The sequence below is a fragment of the Petromyzon marinus genome (assembly GCF_048934315.1).
Source record: "Petromyzon marinus isolate PM22_M1 ecotype Great Lakes invasive population chromosome 67 unlocalized genomic scaffold, UKy_Petmar_22M1.pri1.0 chr67_unloc.6, whole genome shotgun sequence".
Taxonomy (NCBI): domain Eukaryota; kingdom Metazoa; phylum Chordata; class Hyperoartia; order Petromyzontiformes; family Petromyzontidae; genus Petromyzon; species Petromyzon marinus.
This window is the reverse complement of record NW_027422596.1, coordinates 163,809-191,734: the sequence shown is the minus strand read 5'-3', so window position 1 is coordinate 191,734 and position 27,926 is coordinate 163,809. Positions and strand designations below refer to the sequence as shown.

The following is a 27,926-nucleotide window of genomic DNA, read 5'->3' as shown; positions in this document are numbered from 1 at the left end:
GTGTCACCCTGTATAGTGCAGTGTAGTGCAGTGTCACCCTGTATAGTGCAGTGTAGTGCAGTGTAGTGCAGTGTCACCCTGTGTAGTGCAGTGTAGTGCAGTGCCACCCTGTATAGTGCAGTGTAGTGCAGTGTCACCCTGTGTAGTGCAGTGTAGTGCAGTGTAGTGCAGTGTCACCCTGTGTAGTGCAGTGTAGTGCAGTGTCACTCTGTGTAGTGCAGTGTAGTGCAGTGTCACCCTGTGTAGTGCAGTGTAGTGCAGTGTCACTCTGTGTAGTGCAGTGTAGTGCAGTGTCACCCTGTGTAGTGCAGTGTAGTGCAGTGTCACCCTGTGTAGTGCAGTGTAGTGCAGTGTAGTGCAGTGTCACCCTGTGTAGTGCAGTGTAGTGCAGTGTCACCCTGTGTAGTGCAGTGTAGTGCAGTGTCACTCTGTGTAGTGCAGTGTAGTGCAGTGTCACCCTGTGTAGTGCAGTGTAGTGCAGTGTCACTCTGTGTAGTGCAGTGTAGTGCAGTGTCACCCTGTGTAGTGCAGTGCCACGCGGGGTGGGCGTGGTTTGCTGGTGGTGGTGGGGGGGGGTGATGGGCGGATCACCGCCCTCCATCTTAACGCGGAGGGGTTTTTGTTTCCCCCTGCCCCCATCATCACCGCCGCATCACCGCCTCAAACTCACCCCCCCCCCTCCGCCACGCGACGTCTGCGCGTCTCGGTTCGCGTCCGGGTGGTGGTGGTGCTGGTGGTTGTTGTTGGCTGTGGTGGTTGTTGGTTGTGGTGGTTGTTGGTGGTGGTGGAGAGAGGAGAAGGAAGCGATGGGAGAGGAGGGAGCAGCCATGATAACACGACGACTGCCTTAGCACCGCAGCGCTCACCGCACTATTTTATTCTCGAAATTTGGCCTACTAAAATTGTGTTTGTTAAAGATCGTCGTCCTATTCACGGTGCCCCCCCTCCTTTAGCCACGATTACTTTAACAAAATAAACGACGACGATCATTTAAAGACGCAAAGGGTAGCCGGCTGGGCGCTTGATATTCGTTACGGTAGGGGGGCGGGGTGGTAGTGCATAGCACCGCGGACAGAACACGTGGGGAGATTGGTTCGTGGTGGTGGTGGTTGTTGCTGGGTGGTTGTGGTTGCTGCTGCTGCTGGGTGGTAACACGTTGGGGAGACAAAGGCGGACGGGCAAAGCCTCCGGTGGTGGTGGGTGTGAGGCTGTGGTGGTGAGTGAGGCTGTGGTGAGTGAGTGAGTGTGAGGCTGTGGTGGTGAGTGAGTGTGAGGCTGTGGTGGTGAGTGTGAGGCTGTGGTGAGTGAGTGTGAGGCTGTGGTGAGTGAGTGTGAGGCTGTGGTGGTGAGTGTGAGGCTGTGGTGAGTGAGTGTGAGGCTGTGGTGAGTGAGTGTGAGGCTGTGGTGGTGAGTGTGAGGCTGTGGTGAGTGAGTGTGAGGCTGTGGTGAGTGAGTGTGAGGCTGTGGTGAGTGAGGCGGTGGTGGTGGTGGAGGCTGTGGTGAGTGCGTGAGGCTGTGGTGGTGGTGGTGGAGGCTGTGGTGAGTGAGTGAGGCTGTGTGGTGGTGGTGGAGGCTGTGGTGAGTGAGGTGGTGAGTGAGTGAGGCTGTGGTGGTGGTGGTGAGTGAGTGAGACTGCGGTGGTGAGTGAGTGAGGTGGTGAGGCTGTAGCGGTGGTGGTGAGTGAGTGAGGCTGTGGTGAGTGAGGCTGTGGTGAGTGAGGCTGTGGTGAGTGAGGCTGTGGTGAGTGAGGCTGTGGTGAGTGAGGCTGTGGTGAGTGAGGCTGTGGTGAGTGAGGCTGTGGTGGTGGTGAGTGAGGCTGTGGTGAGTGAGGTGGTGGTGAGTGAGTGAGACTGTAGCGGCGGCGTTGGTGGTGTTGGAGGCTCTCAGAGCGACGGGATGGGTCGCTCACGAAGCCGCAGCTCGTCGCGCTCCCGCAGCCGCCACGGCCGAGGCAAGCGATCATCACGGCGTAGATCTCGCTCGAAAGACCGAGGAGGTGGTGGAGGAGGTGGTGGTGGTGGTGGAAAACGAGGTGGTGGAGCAGAAGGAGGAGGTGGTGGTGGTGGTAGCAGCAGCGGCGGCGGCGGCGTACGAGGTAGCGGTGGAGGCGATGGCAGAGGAGGTGGAGGTGGTGGTGGTGGAGGCAGTAGCAGTAGCAGGCGAACCAAAACGAAGAGTCGCAGCAGAGACAGGGACCGGGAGAGGGACAGGGACAGGGAGAGGGACAGGGACAAGGAGAGGGACAGAGACGGCGGCGGTGGTGGTGGTGGAGGAGGCGGCGGTGGTGGTGGTGGCGGCGGCGGCGGCAAGGCCACTGCAGAGAGGAGGAGTACAGAGAGGGTAGACCAGTTTGGACGCAACGTGACGAAGCGAAGCTTCCAAGACGACCGAGCCAAACGGGAGGAGGAGGAGAGACAAGCGGAGCTCGAGAAGCAACGGAGGATGTGAGTTTGTTGGTGGTTGTTGTTGTTGTTTTTTTCAACTTGCCTACCCACCCCGTTACCGCCTCGGCTTGCCTGAGCGCGTCCGGCGGGGCCGCGCGCGCGGTGTCCCCGCGGCGGATTCAGTCGAGGGGCGGGGGTCGGGTTTTTGCCCGCGGCCCGTGAGGTAGGCCGCGGCCTAGTGCGGCTCACGGCGTTGTGTGTGTGTTGTGTTGTGTCTTAAGTCGTAGTGTGTGTGTCTGTGTGTTGTGTCTAAGTCGTAGTGTGTGTCTGTGTTGTCTAAGTCGTAGTGTGTGTTGTGTCTTAAGTCGTAGTGTGTGTTGTGTCTAAGTCATAGTGTGTGTGTCTGTGTTGTGTCTTAAGTCGTAGTGTGTGTCTGTGGTGTGTCTAAGTCGTAGTGTGTGTCTGTGTTGTGTCTAAGTCGTAGTGTGTGTCTGTGTTGTGGCTAAGTCGCAGTGTGTGTCTGTTGTGTCGAAGTCATAGTGTGTGTCTGTGTTGTGTCTAAGTCGTAGTGTGTGTCTGTGTTGTGTCGAAGTCGTAGTGTGTGTCTGTGTTGTGTCTAAGTCGCAGTGTGTGTCTGTGTTGTGTCTAAGTCGTAGTGTGTGTCTGTGTTGTGTCGAAGTCGTAGTGTGTGTCTGTGTTGTGTCTAAGTCGCAGTGTGTGTCTGTGTTGTGTCTAAGTCGTCGTGTGTGTCTGTGTTGTGTCTGTGTTGTGTCTAAGTCGTAGTGTGTGTCTGTGTTGTGTCGAAGTCATAGTGTGTGTCTGTGTTGTGTCTAAGTCGCAGTGTGTGTCTGTGTTGTGTCTAAGTCGTGTGTTGTGTCTAAGTCGTAGTGTGTGTCTGTGTTGTGTCTTAAGTCGTAATGTGTGTCTGTGTTGTGTCTAAGTCGTAGTGTGTGTCTGTGTCTAAGTCGTAGTGTGTGTCTGTGTTGTGTCTAAGTAGTAGTGTGTCTGTGTCTAAGTCGTAGTGTGTGTCTGTGTTATGTCTAAGTCGTAGTGTGTGTCTGTGTTGTGTCTTAAGTCGTAGTGTGTGTCTGTGTTGTGTCTAAGTCGTAGTGTGTGTCTGTGTTGTGTCTAAGTCGTAGTGTGTGTCTGTGTTGTGTCTAAGTCGTAGTGTGTGTCTGTGTTGTGTCTAAGTCGTAGTGTGTGTCTGTGTTGTGTCTAAGTAGTAGTGTGTGTCTGTGTTGTGTCTAAGTAGTAGTGTGTGTCCTTGTTGTGTCTTAAGTCGTAGTGTGTGTCTGTGTTGTGTCTAAGTAGTAGTGTGTGTCTGTGTTGTGTCTAAGTAGTAGTGTGTGTCTGTGTTGTGTCTTAAGTCGTAGTGTGTGTCTGTGTTGTGTCTAAGTAGTAGTGTGTGTCTGTGTTGTGTCTAAGTAGTAGTGTGTGTCTGTGTTGTGTCTAAGTAGTAGTGTGTGTCTGTGTTGTGTCTAAGTCGTAGTGTGTGTGTCTGTGTTGTGTCTAAGTAGTAGTGTGTGTCCTTGTCGTGTCTAAGTCGTAGTGTGTGTCTGTGTTGTGTCTAAGTCGTATTGTGTGTCTGTGTTGTGTCTAAGTCGTAGTGTGTGTGTCTGTGTTGTGTCTGTGTTGTGTCTAAGTCGTAGTGTGTGTGTCTGTGTTGTGTCTAAGTCGTAGTGTGTGTTGTGTTGTCTCTAAGTCGCAGTGTGTGTCTGTGTTGTGTCTAAGTCGTAGTGTGTGTCTGTGTTGTGTCTTAAGTCGTAGTGTGTGTCTGTGTTGTGTCTAAGTCGTAGTGTGTGTCTGTGTTGTCTAAGTCGTAGTGTGTGTTGTGTCTTAAGTCGTAGTGTGTGTTGTGTCTAAGTCATAGTGTGTGTGTCTGTGTTGTGTCTTAAGTCGTAGTGTGTGTCTGTGGTGTGTCTAAGTCGTAGTGTGTGTCTGTGTTGTGTCTAAGTCGTAGTGTGTGTCTGTGTTGTGGCTAAGTCGCAGTGTGTGTCTGTGTTGTGTCTAAGTCGTAGTGTGTGTCTGTTGTGTCGAAGTCATAGTGTGTGTCTGTGTTGTGTCTAAGTCGTAGTGTGTGTCTGTGTTGTGTCGAAGTCGTAGTGTGTGTCTGTGTTGTGTCTAAGTCGCAGTGTGTGTCTGTGTTGTGTCTAAGTCGTAGTGTGTGTCTGTGTTGTGTCGAAGTCATAGTGTGTGACTGTGTTGTGTCTAAGTCGTAGTGTGTGTCTGTGTTGTGTCTGTGTTGTGTCTAAGTCGTAGTGTGTGTCTGTGTTGTGTCTAAGTCGTAGTGTGTGTCTGTGTTGTGTCTGTAAGTCGTAGTTTGTGTCTAAGTCGTAGTGTGTGTCTGTGTTGTGTCTAAGTCGTAGTGTGTGTCTGTGTTGTGTCTAAGTCGTTGTGTGTGTCTGTGTTGTGTCTAAGTCGTAGTGTGTGTGTTTGTGTTGTGTCTAAGTCGTAGTGTGTGTCTGTGGTGTGTCTAAGTCGCAGTGTGTGTCTGTGGTGTGTCTAAGTCGTAGTGTGTGTCTGTGTTGTGTCTAAGTCGTAGTGTGTGTCTGTGTTGTGTCTAAGTCGCAGTGTGTGTCTGTGGTGTGTCTAAGTCGCAGTGTGTGTCTGTGTTGTGTCTAAGTCGTAGTGTGTGTCTGTGGTGTGTCTAAGTCGCAGTGTGTGTCTGTGTTGCGTCTAAGTCGTGTGTTGTGTCTAAGTCGTATTGTGTGTCTGTGTTGTGTCTAAGTCGTAGTGTGTGTCTGTGTTGTGTCTAAGTCGTAGTGTGTGTCTGTGTTGTGTCTAAGTCGCAGTGTGTGTCTGTGTTGTGTCTAAGTCGCAGTGTGTGTCTGTGTTGTGTCTAAGTCGTAGTGTGTGTCTGTGGTGTGTCTAAGTCACAGTGTGTGTCTGTGTTGTGCCTAAGTCGTGTGTTGTGTCTAGGTCGTAGTGTGTGTCTGTGTTGTGTCTAAGTCGTAGTGTGTGTCTGTGTTGTGTCGAAGTCGTAGTGTGTGTGTGTTTGTGTTGTGTCTAAGTCGCAGTGTGTGTCTGTGTTGTGTCTAAGTCGTAGTGTGTGTCTGTGGTGTGTCTAAGTCACAGTGTGTGTCTGTGTTGTGCCTAAGTCGTGTGTTGTGTCTAGGTCGTAGTGTGTGTCTGTGTTGTGTCTAAGTCGCAGTGTGTATCTGTGTTGTGTCTATGGTGTGTCTGTGTGTCTATGTTGTAGTGTCTGTGGTGTTGTGTCGTGTCTATGTTGTCATGTATGTTGTGTGCTGTATACTTAGATGTTGACTATCTCGCCTGGTGTACAGGAAGCCGTGGCTTCGATCCCGACCCTGAGGACGCCTGCTGCTGCTGTATATTTGGAGTTTGTGTGTCTCTCTCTCTCTCATCATCATCATCACGGTGGCTATGAGATGTTAACTACCTCGCCTGGTGTACAGGAGGCTGTGGCTTCGATCCCGACCCTGACGATGCCTGCTGCTGCTGCTGCTGTATATTTGGAGTTTGTTACAGACGTGGGAACACCAAGCGGCATCCTTCCAATCCCACTGAATCTGTCCTGGGGCACAAACAGCCGTCACCGTTTCAGGATAACGGACCGCCCGATAGGGCTCAACGATTCGACAGATATTGCGATTTGCGATTAAATTCTTTTTGAAGTCAAGCTTCAGGTCAATATTCAGTGTGTAACAGATTTAAAACACGTGATGGAGCGTTACCACATGCAACCATCAAAATATGAATTACTTCCTTAATGTATTTATTAAAATGTTTTAACTTAAAATGAACAAATCAAACATGCAACAATTGTTAAGTTAAATAACTAAAGTTATAATAATAATGATAATAATAAAATGAAACAATTCCGATGGAGATGGTAAGAGGACTTGTCAAATCGCGAAAGAAATCGCAGCCTTGGCGATTTGCTAATCGCATTGTTTCAAATTGCGATTAATCGATTTTGAAATCGATTACAGTGGTCCCTCGCTTATCGCGGGGGATGCGTTCTAAAAATAACCCGCAATAGACCAAATCCGCGCAGTAATCGGCTTTATTTTTTTACAATTATTATACATGTTTTGAGGCCGTAAAACCCCTAACCACACACTGGGTATACACTTTTCTCAGACAGGCATTAGCATTTTCTCACATTTCTCTCTTATTTAAACACTCTCGAAGTTCAAACTTTTGGCAGATTTCAAAAAAAAAATAAGTACAACATTAGTAAATGAAACCAAAGATCAAAACCTGTTTTCAAGCCCAAACATTTTTGTAAATCTGGCTAGCCGAACGCATTCTGTACCCCCTTAGCCAATCAGGACGCAGAACACACGTGTGCGGTTCTCCCTTAGCCAATCAGGACGCCGAACACAATGCGCGTTCATACTGTACGCAGGAAAAAGGTGAACCGCGTTATAGTGAGGGACAACTGTAATCGTTCAGCCCTCCGGCCCTGCACACAGACACCACCCGCCCTCTGCTGTTCGCTTGGGAGATCATCTCCTCTTACCTGGCCATCGGAGCTCCCCGGATCGCCCTTCCGCAACTTGCCCCAACAGATGGCTGCTCCAGGCAGCCTGTGTGTCTCATGTGTGTGTCTGTGTGTCATGTGTGTGTGTCTGTGTGTGTCTCATGTGTGTGTCTGTGTGTGTGTCTGTGTGTGTGTCTGTGTGTGTGTCTGTGTGTGTGCCTGTGTGTCTTCTGTGTGCGCCTGTGTGTCTCATGTGTCCGTGTCTGTGTGTGTCTGCGTGCGTGTCTGTGTCTCCATCAACCGGAGGCGAGGAATGGTGGTCGTGGTTACTTATGCCCCCACCGAAGATGAACATCCGTGGAGGGATGCAGGCAAAGCCGATGAGTCAGATGCCTTCTATGACCTCCTGTCACAGGTGCTGGCTAAAGTGGCCTCTCGGGATAGAGTCATCATCTTGGGTGACTTCAATGCCCGAGTTGGTCATGATACTGGCACCTGGTCTGGAGTGATTGGAGGGCATGGGCCAGATCAGCTCAATAACAACGGTAGGAGGCTGCTAGATTTTTGTGCAGCCCATGGGCTTGTAATTACCAACACGCTGTTCCGGCATTGGCGCATCCACACAACATCATGGATGCATGCCGGGTCCAAGCAAGAACATCTGCTGGACTACATAGTGACGGACCAGCGGATGCAAGCCCATGTCCTTGACACCAGGACCTACCATGGAGCTGATCTGCCCTCTGACCATCGACTAGTCATCTGTAAGATGCGCCTGCCATTCTTCCACTCCGGTGGTGGGTGTACACCCAGGACCCCATTCCGACCTAAAGTGGCCTGGTCTCAGTTATCTGATGAAAGTTGCAAGCGAGAATTTCATCATCGCTTGCGGCTGGGATTGGCATCGTCCCCGACTCCTCCTGATGTCGAGGGTAAATGGGCGAGGTTTAGGACTGTGACTCATGCAGCTGCAATGGCTGCTTTGGGTATGCGGTCCAGACCTCCCCAGAGACCCTGGCTGACAAAGGAGGTGTTCAGGATGGTTGAGAAAAAGCGACAGGCCCACTGCCATCGGCTACAGAATCCCACGTCAGAGAATGAGGAGGCTTACCACAGCCTTCGCTCGGAGGTTCGGAGAGCCGTGAGGCACTGCAAGGATAGGTGGTGGTCGCGGGTTGCTGAGGAGATGGAGTCTGCCTCAGTGGCCCATGATCACAAATCTCTATTTAACTCCATCAAAAAAGTAATCTGCAGCGCCACACCTATTACCATCATTAGGGGAAAAAACGGTGATCCAATCTCCGACCCCCAGGAACAGGTTTGCAGATTTGCTGAGCATTTCTGTGAGGTCCTGGGGGAGGGAAAATCCCTCAGCCAGGAAAACATCGTGGCACAAAGTGAGGACGACCCTGCTGAGGCTGCGGTGCCTCAAATATTGGAAGAAGTCACCCCCTGTGAGTGGCTGGCTGAGGTGCCATCTGTTGAGGAAGTACTGAAGGCGATCCGGAGTCTGAGACCAGGAAAGGCAGCGGGCAGAGATGATCTCCCAAGCGAAATGCTGAGGGAGGGTGGCGTTTGTGCACAGACTGCCCTATATGACATCATAACAACATTCTGGACCACTGGACGGGTTCCGCAGGATTGAAAGGATGCCCTGGTGGTCCCCCTTTTTAAGAAGGGGGACCGCACAGACTGTAACAACTACAGGGGCATCTCACTCCTCAGTGTGCCGGGAAAGGTCCTGGCAAGGATTATTCAGCATCGCCTTGCCAGGCACGCTGAGGAGAGGCTCGCGGAGCCCCAATGCGGTTTCAGGATAGGGCGGTCCTACACAGATGCCATATTTTCTGTCCGTCTGCTACAGCAGAGGTGTAGGGAATTCCAACAAAACCTACATCTCTGCTTTATTGACCTGGTCAAGGCCTATGATACCATCAGTAGGCCTGGGCTCTGGGTCGTTCTTCGTGCTTTTGGAGTACCTGACCCTCTGCTCATGATCATTAAGGACCTTCATGATGGTGAGCGGGCCCGGGTAAAACTACGTGGCCGGGAGTCAGAGCCATTCCCTGTACACCTTGGGGTGCGACAGGGATGTCCTCTGGCTCCCACATTATTTAACATCTATTTTGACCACGTTGTTCGTGAAGCCTTCAATAGCTGTACCGGGGGAATCTCCATATGGTACAGATATAATGGGAGGCTGATCGATGCCCGGGTGCGGTCAAGGGATGGCTCCCTATTGCTCAACCACGTTATGTATGCTGATGATTTGGTAATAGCTGCTCAGTCAGAGGAGGAGTTGGAGACGCTGCTGCTGAGACTGGAGCGTGCCACTAAGAGGTGGGGCCTTACCATCAGTCACACCAAAACTAAGCACCTGCCTGGGTATTTTGTACCATCGGACACTCCACCCCCACAACTCCCGATCGGTGATGGGGCAGTTGTGGAGAGAGTGGAGAGTTTCCCATACCTGGGCAGTGTGCTTATGACTGGCTCCAGTTTAACAGCAGAGGTCTCACTCCGAATCAGTCGAGCGGCAATATCTTTTCATCGGTTGCGTAACGCTGTGTAGAAGCTACCTGGTCTGTCGCTCCGCACTAAGCTTCAGGTCTTCTCGGCCACGGTCATTCCCTCCCTTCTCTACGCTTGCGAAACGTGGACCCCCCTAATGGAACATCTTCGCCGGTTAGAAACATTTAGGCTGGCCTGCCTACGATCCATCCTGGGTTTAACCAGACTGGATTGTGTGAGGAGCTCACAAATCCTTGAAAGATCTGGGCAAGGTCCCATCGGTGAGCTCCTCCGGCGGGCAAGGCTGCGATGGCTGGGTCATGTAGCCCGCATGCCCAGCCACCGCATGCCGAAACAGCTTTTGTTCGGCCGGATTGAGGGGGCAATGCGGGCGCGGCACGGGCTAGAGAAGAGATGGAGTGATGTGGTACAGGAGGACGTGGAGCTGAGTGGACTTGCCGATGACTGGTACCAGCGGTGTCAAGATCGGCCTCTGTGGAGGAGGCTCGTGAAGGATGCTACTGGGCAGTTGGAGGTAGTCGCCCTCCAACAACAACGGAGGGCGGAGGAGCGACGCTCACAACAACGAGCGGAGCGCCGGGTGACTAAAGCACAGCAGGTTGGCACAGTAGGGGGGCACAGGTGGTGCATCAGCCAGTCATCTCGGTCAGTCGACCCGTGGCACCTGCTGGGTCTGCCCCGTGACCTCCTGCCAGCGGGCGTTCGACACTTCACGTGGCTTCAGGGTGCACATAGCCTGGCACAAGCGTCGTGGTGACGTCACCGCCACTTAGTGGCGAATGGCGGTTGTTGTTGTTGTGCGTGTCTGTGTGTGTCTGTGTCTCTGTGTGCGTGTCTGTGTCTCTGTCTGCGTGCGTATCTGTGTGCGTGTCTGTGTGTGTCTGCGTGCGTGTCTGTGTGTGTGTCTGTGTCTCTGCGTGCGTGTCTGTGTCTCTGTCTGCGTGCGTGTCTGTGTCTCTGTGAGTGTGTGTGTGTGCCTGTGTGTCTTATGTGTGCGTGTCTGTGTCTCTGTCTGCGTGCGTGTCTGTGCGTGCTTGTGCGTGTCTGTGTGCGTGTCTCTGCATGTCTGTGTGTTTGCGTGCGTGTCTGCGTGCGTGTCTGTGTCTCTGCGTGCGTGTAACGTGAGGTCAGGGATCGCATCACCCTTGTTTATCTTAAGGATGCTAACAGGTGAGATGCTGCAGGCTACTCGCTTATAGGGGGGGGCCGCCAATGTGGCTAGGAGATGTTGACTACCTCGCCAGGTACGCAGGAGGTCGTGGGTTCAATCCCGACCCTGACGACGCCTGCTGCTGCTGCTGTATATTTGGAGTCTACGTGTCTCTCTCTCTTACCATCATCATCACCAGGGTGGCTAGGAGATGTTAACTACCTCGCCTGGTACGCAGGAGATCGTGGGTTCGATCCCGACCCTGATGACGCTTGCTGCTGCTGCTGCTGTATATTTGGAGTCTGCGTCTCTCTCTCTCTCTTTCCCCGGTTTTCTCCCCTCCACGTTGAGAATCAACGTCACTCCTTTCGGAGTATTTGGCCAAATGACCGAAACTTCCACGCGATGATGGCGACTAAAAGCCGTCACTTGGTCGAGCTGCGTCTGCAATAAACGCCGACACAGCAGCTAAGTGTTGGGGGCCTTACGTGGTAAACTAAAGTACTTTCGATTTAAAGCTTTCGTGACTGCAGGGATTCATATTCTTGGTTCTTTCGGTAAAGTCACCACCACGTTAGAAGGGAAACAATAAAATAAAAAAATATATAAAACAATTAAATTCTCACGACGTTTCGACGGCAAACACAAGGCAATCGTCATCAGGTGTGAAAGCCACAGCAATAATTTTTTGTTTTCAAATTTTCTTGCCGCGGTTTTCACACCTGATGATGATTGCTTCTTGTGTTGCAGTCGAAACGTCGTGAGAATTTTATTGTTTTATGTATTTTTTATTATTTTATTGTTTCCCTTCTAACGTGGTGACTTTACCGAAAGAACCAAGAATATTAAGGAGTTTAATTTTAGTTTAGTCTATGGGTTCGCCATGTGCCTCCTGCATGGGTCTCTCTATCTCTGTCTCTCTATGGGTCTCTATGTTGTCTCTATGGGTCTCTATGTTGCCTCTATGGGTCTCTGTTGGTCTCTGTGGGTGTCTCTGCATTATCTCTATGTATCTCTATGGGTGTCTGTGTCTCCATGCGTCGCTGTATCTCTCTATGGGTCTCTATGGGTCTCTGTTGGTCTCTGTGGGTGTCTCTGCATTATCTCTATGTATCTCTATGGGTGTCTGTGTCTCCATGCGTCGCTGTATCTCTCTATGGGTCTCTATGGGTCTCTGTTGGTCTCTGTGGGTGTCTCTGCATTATCTCTATGTATCTCTATGGGTGTCTGTGTCTCCATGCGTCGCTGTATCTCTCTATGGGTCTCTATGGGTCTCTGTTGGTCTCTGTGGGTGTCTCTGCATTATCTCTATGTATCTCTATGGGTGTCTGTGTCTCCATGCGTCGCTGTATCTCTATGGGTCTCTGTGGGTCTTTGTTTCTCTATGGGTGTCTCTATTCTTTGTATCGCTATGTGTCTCTGTATGTCTTTGTGGGTGTCTCTGCATTATCTCTATGTATCTCTATGGGTGTCTGTGTCTCCGTGCGTCGCTGTATCTCTCTATGGGTCTCTGTGGGTCTTTGTTTCTCTATGGGTGTCTCTATTCTCTGTATCGCTATGTGTCTCTGTATGTCTCTATGGGTCTCTCTGTATTGTCTCTATGTATCTCTATGGGTGTCTGTATCTCCATGCGTCGCTGTATCTCTCTATGGGTCTCTGTGGGTCTGTGTGTCTCTATGGGTCTCTGTGTGTCTCTATGGGTCTGTCTGTGTCTGTGTCTCTAAGGGTCTCTATGCATCTCTATGGGTCTCTGTGTGTCTCTATTCTCTGTATCTCTGTGTCTCGATGTGTCTCTGTATGTCTCTATGGGTCTTTCTGTATTATCTCTATGTATCTCTATGGGTCTCTATGTTGCCTCTATGGGTCTCTGTATGTCTTTGTGGGTGTCTCTGCATTATCTCTATGTATCTCTATGGGTGTCTGTGTCTCCATGCGTCGCTGTATCTCTCTATGGGTCTCTGTGGGTCTTTGTTTCTCTATGGGTGTCTCTATTCTCTGTATCGCTATGTGTCTCTGTATGTCTCTATGGGTCTCTCTGTATTGTCTCTATGTATCTCTATGGGTGTCTGTGTCTCCATGCGTCGCTGTATCTCTCTATGGGTCTCTATGGGTCTCTGTGGGTCTGTGTGTCTCTATGGGTCTCTGTGTGTCTCTATGGGTCTGTCTGTGTCTGTGTCTCTAAGGGTCTCTATGCATCTCTATGGGTCTCTATGTATCTCTATGTGTCTCCAAGAGTATCTATGCATCTCTATGGGTCTCTATGAGTCTCCATATATCTCTCTCTGTCTCTCTGTGTCTACGTCTCTAAGGGTTTCTATGCATATCTAGGGGTCTCTATGGGTCTCGGTGGGTCTCTATGGGTCTCTCTGTGTCTCTCTCTGTGTCTCTACGGGTCTCTATGCATCTCTAGCGGTCTTTATGGGTCTCTGTGTCTTTGTGGGTCTCTGTGTGTCTCTGTGTGTCTCTGGGTCTCTCTGTCTCCATGTGTCTACGTCTCTAAGGGTCTCTATGCATCTCTATGGGTCTCTTAGAGTCTATGCATCTCTAGGGGTCTCTGTGTGTCTCTGTGGGTCTCTAGGTGTCTCTGTGTGTCTCTGTGGGTCTCTCTGTGTCTGTGTCTCTAAGGGTCTCTATGCATCTCTAGGGGTCTCCATGTGTCTATGTCTTTAAGGGTCTCTATCCATCTCTATGCATCTCTAGGGGTCTCTGTGTGTCTCCATGTGTCTATGTCTCAAAGGGTCTCTATGCATCTCTAGGGGTCTCCGTGTGTCTCCATGTGTCTATGTCTCAAAGGGTCTCTATACATCTCTATGGGTCTCTATGCATCTCAAGGGGTCTCTGTCTCTGCATCTCTAGGGGTCTCCGTGTGTCTCCATGTGTCTATGTCTCAAAGGGTCTCTATACATCTCTATGGGTCTCTATGCATCTCTAGGGGTTTCTGTGTGTCTCTGTGGGTCTCTATGGGTCTCTATGCATCTCTAGGGGTCTCTGTGTGTCTCTATGGGTCTCTAGGGGTCTCTGTGTCTCTCTGTGTCTACGTCTCTAAGGGTCTCTATGCATATCTAGGGGTCTCTGTGTGTCTCTGTGGGTCTCTCTGTGTCTCTTAAGTTTGGATGCATCTATAAATTCCCCCCTTTTGACGACGATGACAATGATGACGACGATGACAATGATGATGGCGATGCCAAACAGCCACTGGCTTCGTGCGAATGCCCAGGCTCCCTCGCGACGAAAAATTATCTACGCAGAACCTCAGTTGTGGGGCCCTTACACCCGGAGAAATAACGAAGTAATAAAGATGAAGATGAGGATGATGTTGATGATGTTGATGATGATGCCTCCTCAACCCACCCCCCCCCCCCCCCGTGCGTCTCGGTGAGACAATTCTCATTCACGACCTTTCACGAGGTCACCTCGTGGGTTTGTGCGGCTCCCCGGGTAGACTTCTCGGTCGGGCCAATTCCTGGGCGGCCGATCCTCGCCGCAGACATCGCCACGCAGATTTCTCCCCTCCCCACCGCCACCGCCACCGCTCTCGCGTGTTGCCGACACGTCGCAGACTCCTGCGTACCAGGCGAGGGAGTCAACATCTCATAGCCACCCTGGTGACGATGACGATGATGAGAGAGAGACGCAAACTCCAAATCTACAGCAGCAGCAGGCAGCGTCAGGGTCGGGATCGAACCCACGACCTCCTGTACACCAGGCTAGGTAGTCAACATCTCATAGCCACCCTGGTGACGATGACGATGATGAGAGAGAGAGAGAGACGCAGACTCCAAATATACAGCAGCAGCAGCAGGCATCATCAGGGTCACGGGATCGAACCCACGACCTCCTGCGCACCAGGCGAGGTAGTCAACATCTCCTAGCCACCCTGGTGACGACGATGATGTCGACGGAGAGAGAGAGAGAGAGACGGACACCGCAGCGGCGGGCGTCGTCCGGCTCGTCGGCCCTAGCCGGCTCGCTAAGCGGCCCCCCCACATCCCCACCCCACCCGCCCCCCCCCCCAGCCGCCAGCAGGAGATGGAGGAGCGCCTCGTGGCGGAGGAGACGGCTCGTCGCGTCGAGGAGCTGGTGGCTCGTCGCGTCGAGGAGGAGCTGGAGCGGCGGCGGGAGGAGATCGAGCAGGAGGTCCTGCGCAGGGTGCACGACGCCAAGCGCGTCATGGAGCGCCAGATGCTGGACGAGCTGGAGAGGCAGCGGCAGCAGGAGGTGGCGGCCCAGAGAGCCAGAGAGGTGACGGGACACGCCGGAGAGACACGCAGAGAGACACAGAGACACACAGAGAGATACACAGACACACAGAGAGAGACACAGAGACACAGAGAGACACACACAGAGAGACACACAGACACGCAGAGAGAGACACAGAGACACACAGAGACAGAGACACGGAGCGCCAGATGTTGGACGAGCTGGAGAGGCAGCGGCAGCAGGAGGTGGCGGCCCAGAGAGCCAGAGAGGTGACGGGACACGTGGGAGACATACAGAGACACGCAAAGACACGCAGAGACACGCAGAGACACTAGAGACACACAGAGAGACACACAGAGAGACACACAGAGAGACACACAGAGACACACACAGAGATACACGGAGACACACAGAGACACGCAGAGACACACAGAGAGACACAGAGACAGAGACACGGAGCGCCAGATGTTGGACGAGCTGGAGAGGCAGCGGCAGCAGGAGGTGGCGGCCCAGAGAGCCAGAGAGGTGACGGGACACGCCGGAGAGACACGCAGAGAGACACAGAGAGACACAGAGAGACACAGAGATACACAGAGAGACACAGAGAGACACACAGAGACACACAGAGACATACAGAGACACACAGAGACACAGAGACACACAGAGAGACACAGAGACGCAGAGACACACAGAGACACACAGACACACAGAGACACACAGAGACACACAGAGACACGCAGAGAGACACAGGGACACGCAGAGACACGCCGGAGACACGCAGAGAGACACGCAGAGAGACACGCAGAGAGACACGCAGAGAGACACGCAGAGAGACACGCAGAGAGACACGCAGAGACATGCAAAGAGACACGCAGAGACACACGCAGAGAGACGCAGAGAGACGCAGAGAGACGCAGAGAGACGCAGAGAGACACGCAGAGAGACACACAGATACGCAGAGAGACGCAGAGAGACACACTAGAGAGACACAGAGACACGCGGAAAGATGCGCAGAGAGACACGCAGAGAGACACGCAGAGAGACACGCAGAGAGACACGCAGAGAGACACAGGGACACGCAGAGACACGCCGGAGACACGCAGAGAGACACGCAGAGAGACACGCAGAGAGACACGCAGAGAGACACGCAGAGAGACACGCAGAGAGACACGCAGAGACATGCAAAGAGACACGCAGAGACACACGCAGAGAGACGCAGAGAGACGCAGAGAGACGCAGAGAGACACGCAGAGAGACACACAGATACGCAGAGAGACGCAGAGAGACACACTAGAGAGACACAGAGACACGCGGAAAGATGCGCAGAGAGACACGCAGAGAGACACGCAGAGAGACACGCAGAGAGACACGCAGAGAGACACACAGAGACACGCAAAGAGACACACGCAGAGAGACACGCAGAGAGACACGCAGAGAGACACGCAGAGAGACACACTAGAGACACGCAGAGAGACACAGGGACACGCAGAGACACGCCGGAGACACGCCGGAGACACAGAGAGACACAGAGACACGCAGAGACACGCTGAGAGACACGCAGAGAGACACGCAGAGAGACACGCAGAGAGACGCGCAGAGAGACGCGCAGAGAGACGCGCAGAGAGACGCGCAGAGAGACGCGCAGAGAGACGCGCAGAGAGACGCGCAGAGAGACGCGCAGAGAGACGCGCAGAGAGACGCGCAGAGAGACGCGCAGAGAGACGCGCAGAGAGACGCGCAGAGAGACGCGCAGAGAGACGCAGAGACACGCAGAGACACACAGAGACACACAGAGACACAGAGACACACACAGATACCCACAGACTCTGTGCAAAGAGACCCACAGACTCTGTACACAGAGACCCACAGACTCTGTACACAGAGACTCATAGACTCTGTACACAGAGACCCACAGACTCTGTACACAGAGACCCACAGACTCTGTACACAGAGACTCATAGACTCTGTACACAGAGACACACAGACTCTGTACACAGAGACTCATAGACTCTGTGCACTGAGACCCACAGTCTCACACAGAGACCCACAGACTCACACAGAGACCTACAGACTCTGTACACAGAGACTCACAGACTCTGTACACAGAGACCCACAGACTCTGTACACAGAGACACACAGACTCTGTACACAGAGACTCACCGACTCTGTACACAGAGACCCGTAGACTCTGTACACAGAGACACACAGACTCTGTACATAGAGACCCACAGACTCTGTACACAGAGACACACAAACTCACACAGAGACACAGACTGTACACAGATTCCCACAGACTCTGTACACAGAGACCCACAGACTCTGTACACAGAGACCCGTGGACTCTGTACACAGAGACCCACAGACTCACACAGAGACACACAGACTCACACAAAGACACAGACTCTGTACACAGAGAGAGACTCTGTACACAGAGACCCACAGACTCTGTACACAGATTCTGTACACAGAGACACACAGACTCACACAGACTCACACAGAGACACACAGATTCTGTACACAGAGACCCACAGACTCTGTACACAGAGACCCGTAGACTCTGTACACAGAGACACACAGACTCTATACATAGAGACCCACAGACTCTGTACACAGAGACACACAGACTCACACAGAGACACAGACTCTGTACACAGAGACCCACAGACTCTGTACACAGAGACCCACAGACTCTGTACACAGAGACTCACACACTCACACAGAGACCCACAGACTCTGTACGCAGACTCTGTACACAGAGACACACAGACTCTGTACACAGAGACCCACACACTCTGTACACAGAGACACACAGACTCTGTACACAGAGACACACTGACTCTGTACACAGAGACACACTGACTCTGTACACAGAGACCCGTAGACTCTGTACACAGACACCCGTAGACTCTGTACATAGAGGCACATAGACTCTGTACACAGAGACCCGTAGACTCTGTACACAGAGACACACAGACTCACACAGACTCACACAGAGACACACAGATTCTGTACACAGAGACCCACAGACGCTGTACACAGAGACCCGTAGACTCTGTACACAGAGACACACAGACTCTGTACACAGAGACCCACAGACTCACACAGAGACCCACAGACTCTGTACACAGAGACCCACAGACTCTGTACACAGAGACCCGTAGACTCTGTACACAGAGACCCACAGACTCACACAGAGACCCACAGACTCTGTACACAGAGACACACAGACTCACACAAAGACACAGACTCTGTACACAGAGAGAGACTCTGTACACAGAGACCCACAGACTCTGTACACAGAGACTCACCGACTCTGTACACAGAGACCCGTAGACTCTGTACACAGAGACACACAGACTCACACAGACTCACACAGACTCACACAGACTCACACAGACTCACACAGACTCACACAGAGACACACAGACTCTGTACACAGAGACCCACAGACTCTGTACACAGACTCTGTACACAGAGACACACAGACTCACACAAAGACACAGACTCTGTACACAGAGAGAGACTCTGTACACAGAGACCCACAGACTCTGTACACAGAGACTCACCGACTCTGTACACAGAGACCCGTAGACTCTGTACACAGAGACACACAGACTCACACAGACTCACACAGACTCACACAGACTCACACAGAGACACACAGACTCTGTACACAGAGACCCACAGACTCTGTACACAGACTCTGTACACAGAGGCACACAGACTCTGTACACAGAGACACACAGACTCTATACATAGAGACCCACAGACTATGTACACAGAGACACAGACTCTGTACACAGAGACCCACAAACTCTTTACACAGAGACCCACAGACTCTGTACACAGAGACCCACAGACTCTGTACACAGAGACCCACAGACTCTGTACACAGAGACCCACAGACTCTGTACACAGAGACCCACAGACTCTGTACACAGAAACCCACAGACTCTGTACACAGAGGCACACAGACTCTGTACACAGAGACCCACAGACTCTGTACACAGAGACACACAGACTCCGTACACAGAGACCCGTAGACTCTGTACACAGACACCCGTAGACTCTGTACATAGAGACACACAGACTCACACAGACTCACACAGAGACACACAGATTCTGTACACAGAGACCCACAGACTCTGTACACAGAGACCCGTAGACTCTGTACACAGAGAGACACAGACTCTGTACACAGAGACCTACAGACTCACACAGAGACCCACAGACTCTGTACACAGAGACACACAGACTCACACAAAGACACAGACTCTGTACACAGAGAGAGACTCTGTACACAGAGACCCACAGACTCTGTACACAGAGACCCACAGACTCTGTACACAGAGACTCACAGACTCTGTACACAGAGACCCACAGACTCTGTACACAGAGACCCACAGACTCTGTACACAGAGACTCACCGACTCTGTACACAGAGACCCGTAGACTCTGTACACAGAGACACACAGACTCACACAGACTCACACAGACTCACACAGACTCACACAGAGACACACAGACTCTATACATAGAGACCCACAGACTCTGTACACAGAGACACAGACTCTGTACACAGAGACCCACGGACTCTGTACACAGAGACCCACAGACTCTGTACACAGAGACCCACAGACTCTGTACACAGAGACCCGTAGACTCTGTACACAGAGAGACACAGACTCTGTACACAGAGACCTACAGACTCACACAGAGACCCACAGACTCTGTACACAGAGACACACAGACTCACACAAAGACACAGACTCTGTACACAGAGAGAGACTCTGTACACAGAGACCCACAGACTCTGTACACAGAGACCCACAGACTCTGTACACAGAGACTCACAGACTCTGTACACAGAGACCCACAGACTCTGTACACAGAGACCCACAGACTCTGTACACAGAGACTCACCGACTCTGTACACAGAGACCCGTAGACTCTGTACACAGAGACACACAGACTCACACAGACTCACACAGACTCACACAGAGACACACAGACTCTATACATAGAGACCCACAGACTCTGTACACAGAGACACAGACTCTGTACACAGAGACCCACGGACTCTGTACACAGAGACCCACAGACTCTGTACACAGAGACCCACAGACTCTGTACACAGAGACCCACAGACTGTACACAGAGACCCACAGACTCTGTACACAGAGACCCACAGACTCTGTACACAGAGACCCACAGACTCTGTACACAGAGACCCACAGACTCTGTACACAGAGAGAGACTCTGTACACAGAGACCCACATACTCTGTACACAGAGACCCACAGACTCTGTACACAGACTCTGTACACAGAGGCACACAGACTCTGTACACAGAGGCACACAGACTCTGTACACAGAGACACACAGACTCTGTACACAGAGACCCACAGACTCTGTACACAGAGACCCACAGACTCTGTACACAGACTCTGTACACAGAGACACACAGACTGTGTACACAGAGACACGTAGACTCTGTACACAGAGACACACAGACTCTGTACACAGAGACCCGTAGACTTTGTACACAGAGACACACAGACTCTGTACACAGAGACACACAGACTCTGTACACAGAGACCCACAGATTCTGTACACAGAGACCCACAGACTCTGTACACAGAGACCCGTAGACTCTGTACACAGTGAGAGAGAGACAGAGACACACAGAGAGACGCACAGAGAGATCCATAGACACAAAGAGACATATTTTTTTGCTGTTGGTAATGATGATGATGGTAATGGTGATGATGGTTAAGGTTATGACGGTGGTTATGACGGTGATGGCAATGATGGCGATGATGGTGATGATGGTGATGATGGCGGTGATGGGGATGGTGATGGCGATGATGGCGATGATGGCGATGATGGTGATGATGGTAATGGTTATGACGGTGGTGATGATGGCGATGATGATGATGGCGATGATGATGGTGATGGCGATGATGATGGTGATGGCGATGATGATGATGATGGTAGTGATGATGATGGCGATGATGATGGTGATGGCGATGATGATGATGATGGTAGTGATGATGATGGTGGTGATGATGGTGGCGTTGGCGATGATGGGGATGGCGATGGTGATGATGATGATGGTGGTGATGATGATGGTGATGATGGCAGTGATGGTGATTGATGGTGATGGGGATGACGATGATGATGATGATGGTCATGATGACGATGGTGATGATGGCGATGATGGTGATGGGGATGATGATGGGGATGGCGATGATGATGATGGTGGTGTTGATGATGGCGATGGCGATGACGGTGATGATTGCGATGATGGCGATGACGGCGATGATGGCGATGACGGCGATGATGGCGATGATGGCGATGATGGCGATGATGATGGTGATGGCGATGATGATGATGATGGTAGTGATGATGATGGTGGTGATGATGGCGATGATTGCGATGATGGGCGATGATGGGCGATGACGGCGATGATTGCGATGATGGTGTTGTTGTAGGAGGAGGAGCGTAAGAAGCGGGAGGAGCTGGAAAGAATCCTGGAGGAAAACAATCGTAAGATTGCGGACGCACAGGCCAAGCTGGTATGTCACTGCAGTGCAGTACAACCACCACCGCCGCCCTGCGGCACACCGCCACACCAGCTGCTCGTTTGAGGCCGAGTCGACCTAGGGGAGGCACCAGAACCGGCTCGGATAATCGTCACCGGTGGTGTTGGTGGTGCCGTGAGCGGGAATGGAACTCGGGTCTCTGGGCTTGTTCGTAGCGAAGCGTAGCGCTACGCCACTTCCGCTCCCGCCACGCCACACGCACTGTCACACACACTCACACACACTCACACACACAGTCACACACAGTCACACACACTCACACACACACTCACACACAGTCACACTGTCACACACACTCACATACACACACACACTCACACACACTCACACACACACTGTCACACACACGCACTCACACACATGCACTGTCACACACACTCACACACACTGTCACACACACACGCACTGTCACACACATTCACACACATACACACGTACACACACACATGCGCTGTCACACACACTCACACACTCACACACACACTCACACACAGTCACACACAGTCACACACACTCACACGCACTGTCACACACATTCACACACATACACACGCACACACACACACATGCACTGTCACACACACGCACTGTCACACACATGCACTGTCACACACACACATACACACGCACTGTCACAGACACGCACACACACGCACTGTCACACACACTCACTGTCACACACACACACACGCACTGTCACACACACGCACTGTCACACACACTCAAACACACACACTGTCACAGGCACGCACTCTCACGCACATACACTCACACACACGCACTGTCACACACACGCACTGTCACACACACTCACACACACGCACTGTCACACACACGCACTGTCACACACACTCACACACACGCACTGTCACACACACTCGCACACACAACAACCGCCATTCGCCACTAAGTGGCGGTGACATCACCACGACGCTTGTGCCAGGCTATGTGCACCCTGAGGCCACGTGAAGTGTCGAACGCCCGCTGGCAGGAGGTCACGGGGCAAACCCAGGTGCCACGGGTCGACTGACTGAGATGACTGGCTGATGCACCACCTGTGCCCCCTACTGTGCCAACCTTCTGTGCTTTAGCCACCCGGCGCTCCGCTCGTTGTTGTGAGCGTCGCTCCTCCGCCCTCCGTTGTTGTTGGAGGGCGACTACCTCCAACTGCCCAGTAGCGTCCTTCACGAGCCTCCTCCACAGAGGCCGATCTTGACACCGCTGGTACCAGTCATCGGCAAGTCCACTCAGCTCCACGTCCTCCTGTACCACATCACTCCATCTTTTCTCTAGCCCGTGCCGCGCCAGCTTAGCCCCCTCAATCCGGCCGAACAAAAGCTGTTAAGGTATGCGGTGGCTGGGCATGCGGGCTACATGACCCAGCCATCGCAGCCTTGCCTGCCGTAGGAGCTCACCGATGGGACCTTGCCCAGATCTATCAAGGATTTGTGAGCTCCTCACGCAATCCAGTCTGGTTAAACCCAGGATGGATCGTAGGCAGGCCAGCCTAAATGTTTCTAACCGGCGACTATGTTCCATTAGGGGGGTCCACGTTTTGCAAGCGTAGAGAAGGGAGGGAATGACCGTGGCCGAGAAGACCTGAAGCTTAGTGCGGAGCGACAGACCAGGTAGCTTCCACGCAGCGTTACGCAACCGATGAAAAGATATTGCCGCTCGACTGATTCTGAGTGAGACCTCTGCTGTTAAACTGGAGCCAGTCATAAGCACACTGCCCAGGTATGGGAAACTCTCCACTCTCTCCACAACTGCCCCATCACCGATTGGGAGTTATGGGGGTGGAGTGTCCGATGGTACAAAATACCCAGGCAGGTGCTTAGTTTTGGTGGGACTGATGGTAAGGCCCCACCTCTTAGTGGCACGCTCTAGTCTCAGCAGCAGCGTCTCCAACTCCTCCTCTGAATGAACAGCTATTACCAAATCATCAGCATACATAACGTGGTTGAGCAGTAGGGAGCCATCCCTTGACCGCACCCGGGCATCGATCAGCCTCCCATTATATCTGTACCATATGGAGATTCCCCTGGTACACCTATTGAAGGCTTCACGAACTACGTGGTCAAAATAGATGTTAAATAATGTGGGAGCCAGAGGACAACCCTGTCACACCCCAAGGTGTACAGAGAATGGCTCTGACTCCCGGCCACATAGTTTTACCCGGGCCCGCTCACCTTCATGAAGGTCCTTAATGATCGTGAGCAGAGGGTCAGGTACTCCAAAAGCACGAAGAACAACGCAAAGCCCAGGCCTACTGATGGTATCATAGGCCTTTACCAGGTCAATAAAGCAGAGATGTAGGTCTTGTTGGAATTCCTACACCTCTGCTGTAGCAGACGGACAGAAAATATGGCATCTGTGCAGGACCGCGCTTTCCTGAAACCGCATTGGGGCTCCGCAAGCCTCTCCTCAGCGTGCCTGGCAAGGCGATGCTGAATAATCCTTGCCAGGACCTTTCCCGGCACACTGAGGATCGAGATGCCCCTGTAGTTGTTACAGTCTGTGCGGTCCTTCCAATCCTGCGGAACCCGTCCAGTGGTCCAGACCGTTGTTATGATGTCATATAGGGCAGTCTGTGCACAAACGCCACCCTCCCTCAGCATTTCGCTTGGCAGATCATCTCTGCCCGCTGCCTTTCCTGGTCTCAGACTCCGGATCGCCTTCAGTACTTCCTCAACAGATGGCACCTCACCCATCCACTCACAGGGGGTGACTTCTTCGAATATTTGAGGCACCGCAGCCTCAGCAGGGTCATCCTCACTTTGTGCCACGATATTTTCCTGGCTGAGGGATTTTCCCTCCCCCAGGACCTCAGAAATGCTCAGCAAATCTGCAAACCTGTTCCTGGGGGTCGGAGATTGGATCACCGTTTTTTCCCCTAATGATGGTAATAGGTGTTGCGCTGCAGGTTACTTTTTTGATGGAGTTAAATAGAGATTTGTGATCACGGGCCACTGAGGCAGACTCCATCTCCTCAGCAACCCGCGACCACCACCCATCCTTGCAGCGCCTCACGGCTCTCCGAACCTCCGAGCGAAGGCTGCGGTAAGCCTCCTCATTCTCTGACGTGGGATTCTGTAGCCGATGACAGTGGGCCTGTCGCTTTTTCTCAACCATCCTGAACACCTCCTCTGTCAGCCAGGGTCTCTGGGGCGGTCTGGACCGCGTACCCAAAGCAGCCATTGCAGCTGCATGAGTCACAGTCCTAAACCTCGCCCATTTACCCTCGACATCAGGAGGAGTCGGGGACGATGCCAATCCCAGCCGCAAGCGATGATGAAATTTTCGCTTGCAACTTTCATCAGATAACTGAGACCAGGCCACTTTAGGTTGGAATGGGGTCCTGGGTGTACACCCACCACTGGCGTGGAAGAATGGCAGGCGCATATTACAGATGACTAGTCGATGGTCAGAGGGCAGATCAGCTCCACGGTAGGTCCGGGTGTCAAGGACATGGGCTCGCATCCGCTGGTCCGTCACTATGTAGTCCAGCAGATGTTCTTGCTTGGACCCGGCATGCATCCATGATGTTGTGTGGATGCGCCGATGCCGGAACAGCGTGTTGGTAATTACAAGCCCATGGGCTGCACAAAAATCTAGCAGCCTCCTACCGTTGTTATTGAGCTGATCTGGCCCATGCCCTCCAATCACTCCAGACCAAGTGCCAGTATCATGACCAACTCGGGCATTGAAGTCACCCAACATGATGACTCTATCCCGAGGGGCCACTTTAGCCAGCACCTGTGACAGGAGGTTATAGAAGGCATCGGACTCATCGGCTTTGCCTGCATCCCTCCACGGATGTTCATCTTCGGTGGGGGCATAAGTAACCACGACCACCATTCCTCGCCTCCGGTTGATGGGAAGGCGCGCCCAAAGTAGCCTGGGGCTTACAGCTTCCCACACCTCACCGCCACGCTCCCACGCCCCCTTCATTCGTTTGTTCAAAAGAAGAGCCACACCCTGTTGTTTGGCAGTCTGCTGCCCCGAGTAGAGGACTGTCCACCCCTCATGGTGGCAGGAGCCAGAGCCGGTCCACCGGACCTCCTGAATGCCACATAGATCCAGGCGGTACCGGTCCAGCTCCCGACAGAGGAGTGGCAGCCTCTCCTCCGCAGTGACTCGTGGTTTAGTGGTAATTAATTGAAGGTGGAGGGGTTACCAGCCCCTCGCACCCGTCCAGAGCACACACACGCACTGTCACACACACGCACTGTCACACACACACACACACTGTCACACACACGCACTCGCACACAAACACATATGCACTGTCACACACACACTCACACACGCACTCACACACGCACTCTCGCACACACTCACTGTCACACACACACTTACACACACGCACTGTCTCACACACACACTCACTGTCACACACACTCACTGTCACACACACAAACACACTGTCACACACACACACACTCTCACACACACACTCACACACACGCACTGTCACACACACGCACTCTCACACACACGCACTCGCACACACACGCACTGTCACACACTCACACACACACACTGTCACACACGCGCAGTCACACACACGCACTGTCACACACACACGCACTGTCACACACACACACTGTCACACACGCGCAGTCACACACACGCACTCGTACACACACGCACTGTCACACACACACACACGCACTGTCACACACGCGCAGTCACACACGCACTGTCACACGCGCAGTCACACACACGCACTGTCACACACACTCACTCTCACGCACACACACGCACTCACTGATGTCTTACATGTGTGTGCGTGCACATCCGTGCGTGTGCAACCAGTCCCGGGCCTTCACTAGGTCCACTCGGTGTTTGCGTAGTAGCAAACACCACCAACCACCCACCCCACCCCACACCACCCGCACCACCCACACCACCCACACCACCCACACCACCCACACCAACCACACCACCCACACCACCCCACACCAACCACACCAACCACACCACCCACACCACCCACACCACCCCTGTGTGTGTCACAGTGCCTGGCCTCCGTTGCTGCGGGGCTAGCGGGGGGGGTGCCTTGCTGCTGCCCCTCGCCGCTTGCCCCGACACTCCGCTAACAGCCGCTACGTGGGTGGTGGTGGTGGGCGTGGTGGTGGTGGTGGTGGGCGTGGTGGTGGTGGGCGTGGTGGTGGTGGTGCTCGTGGTGTTTGGCGTGGTGGGTGTGTTGGTGGTGGGCGTGGTGGTGGTGGTGGTGGGCGTGGTGGTGGTGGTGGTGGGCGTGGTGGTGGTGGTGGTGGGCGTGGTGGTGGTGGTGGGCGTGGTGGTGGTGGTGGTGGGCGTGGTGGTGGTGGTGGGCGTGGTTGTGGGCGTGGTTGTGGGCGTGGTGTTGGTGGGCGTGGTGGTGGTGGTGGTGGGCGTGGTGGTGGTGGTGTTGGTGTTGGTGGGCGTGGTGGTGTGTGTGGTGGTGGTGTTGGTGGTGGTGGGCGCGGCACCTTTGTGCGTCTTGAGCGAAGGCGGAGGAGCAGCTGCGCATCGTGGAGGAGCAGCGGAAGATCCACGAGGAGCGTGTGAAGCTGGAGAAGGAGAAGGAGCGGCAGAAGAAGGAGGAGCAGAAGCTGATCCTGGGCAAGGGGAACACGCGGCCACGACTCTCCTTCAGCCTCAAGACTCCCTGAGAGAGTGGGAGGGGAGGGGGAGGGCGCGGAGAGAGAGAGACACGCGGAGACACACACGCGGAGACACACACGGCTAGAGAGAGAGAGACACGCGGAGACACACGCGGAGAGACACACGGAGAGAGACACACGCGGAGATAGAGAGACAAGGAGAGAGAGACACACGGAGAGACACGGAGAGAGGGACACGCAGAGAGAGAGATACACGGAGAGACATACGGAGAGACACACGGAGAGACACTCGGAGAGAGATACACTGAGAGAGATACACTGAGAGAGATACACGGAGAGAGATACACGGAGAGACACGCCGAGAGAGAGAGACACGGAGAGAGATACACGGAGAGAGACACGCGGAGAGACACAGAGAGGGAGACACGGAGAGACACGCGGAGAGACACACATAGAGGGAGACACGGAGAGAGAGACGCGGAGAGACACACAAAGAGACACACGGAGAGACACACAGAGAGGGAGACACGGAGAGACACGCCGAGAGACACGCGGAGAGAGACACGCCGAGAGACACGCGGAGAGAGGGAGAGAGACACGGAGAGAGAGACACAGAGAGAAACACGCGGAGAGACACACGGAGAGGGAGACACGCGGAGAGACACGCGGAGAGAGACACACGGAGAGATACACGGAGAGAGATACACGGATAGAGATACACGGAGAGAGATACACGGAGAGACACATGGAGAGGGAGACATGCAGAGAGACACACGGAGAGAGAGACACACGGAGAGAGAGAGATACACGGAGAGAGATACACGGAGAAAGAGTTACACGGAAAAAGAGATACACGCGGAGAGAGACAGACACGCAGAGGGGACACACGGAGACAGGCAGACAGACGCACGGAGACACACGGAGACATGCAGAGAGACACACGGAGACACACAGAGACACACAGAGACACACGGAGACATGCAGAGAGACACACGCA

At 53.0% G+C, this 27,926-nt stretch overlaps 1 protein-coding gene across 3 annotated transcripts; it reads left to right on the top strand.

The window, feature by feature from the left end:
• The first annotated feature begins 649 nt into the window (after positions 1 to 649).
• Positions 650 to 27,926, top strand: LOC142907975 (arginine and glutamate-rich protein 1-like). Of its 3 annotated transcripts, XM_076058042.1 has the most exons (4): positions 670 to 2,444; positions 14,530 to 14,755; positions 21,207 to 21,290; positions 26,816 to 27,926. In XM_076058042.1, the coding sequence occupies exons 1-4, from the start codon at positions 1,897 to 1,899 to the stop codon at positions 26,975 to 26,977; spliced, it is 1,020 nt and encodes a 339-aa protein (XP_075914157.1). In that variant the 5' UTR covers positions 670 to 1,896; the 3' UTR covers positions 26,978 to 27,926. The 3 variants fall into 3 exon arrangements, with proteins under 3 accessions (XP_075914156.1, XP_075914155.1, XP_075914157.1); XM_076058041.1 differs by lacking the exons at positions 21,207 to 21,290; positions 26,816 to 27,926 and having other exon boundaries at positions 650 to 1,225; positions 1,295 to 2,444; positions 14,530 to 15,001; XM_076058040.1 differs by lacking the exons at positions 21,207 to 21,290; positions 26,816 to 27,926 and having other exon boundaries at positions 650 to 1,225; positions 1,269 to 2,444; positions 14,530 to 15,001.

What these genes read in the sequence shown, in the direction of transcription:
- LOC142907975 (XM_076058042.1), top strand. Translation starts at nt 1,897, where the DNA reads ATGGGTCGCTCACGAAGCCGCAGCTCGTCGCGCTCCCGCAGCCGCCAC. An exon ending in CTCGAGAAGCAACGGAGGAT is followed by an intron (nt 2,445 to 14,529) that starts GTGAGTTTGTTG and finishes CCCCCCCCCCAG; the next exon opens with CCGCCAGCAGGAGATGGAGG. An exon ending in CGGACGCACAGGCCAAGCTG is followed by an intron (nt 21,291 to 26,815) that starts GTATGTCACTGC and finishes TCTTGAGCGAAG; the next exon opens with GCGGAGGAGCAGCTGCGCAT.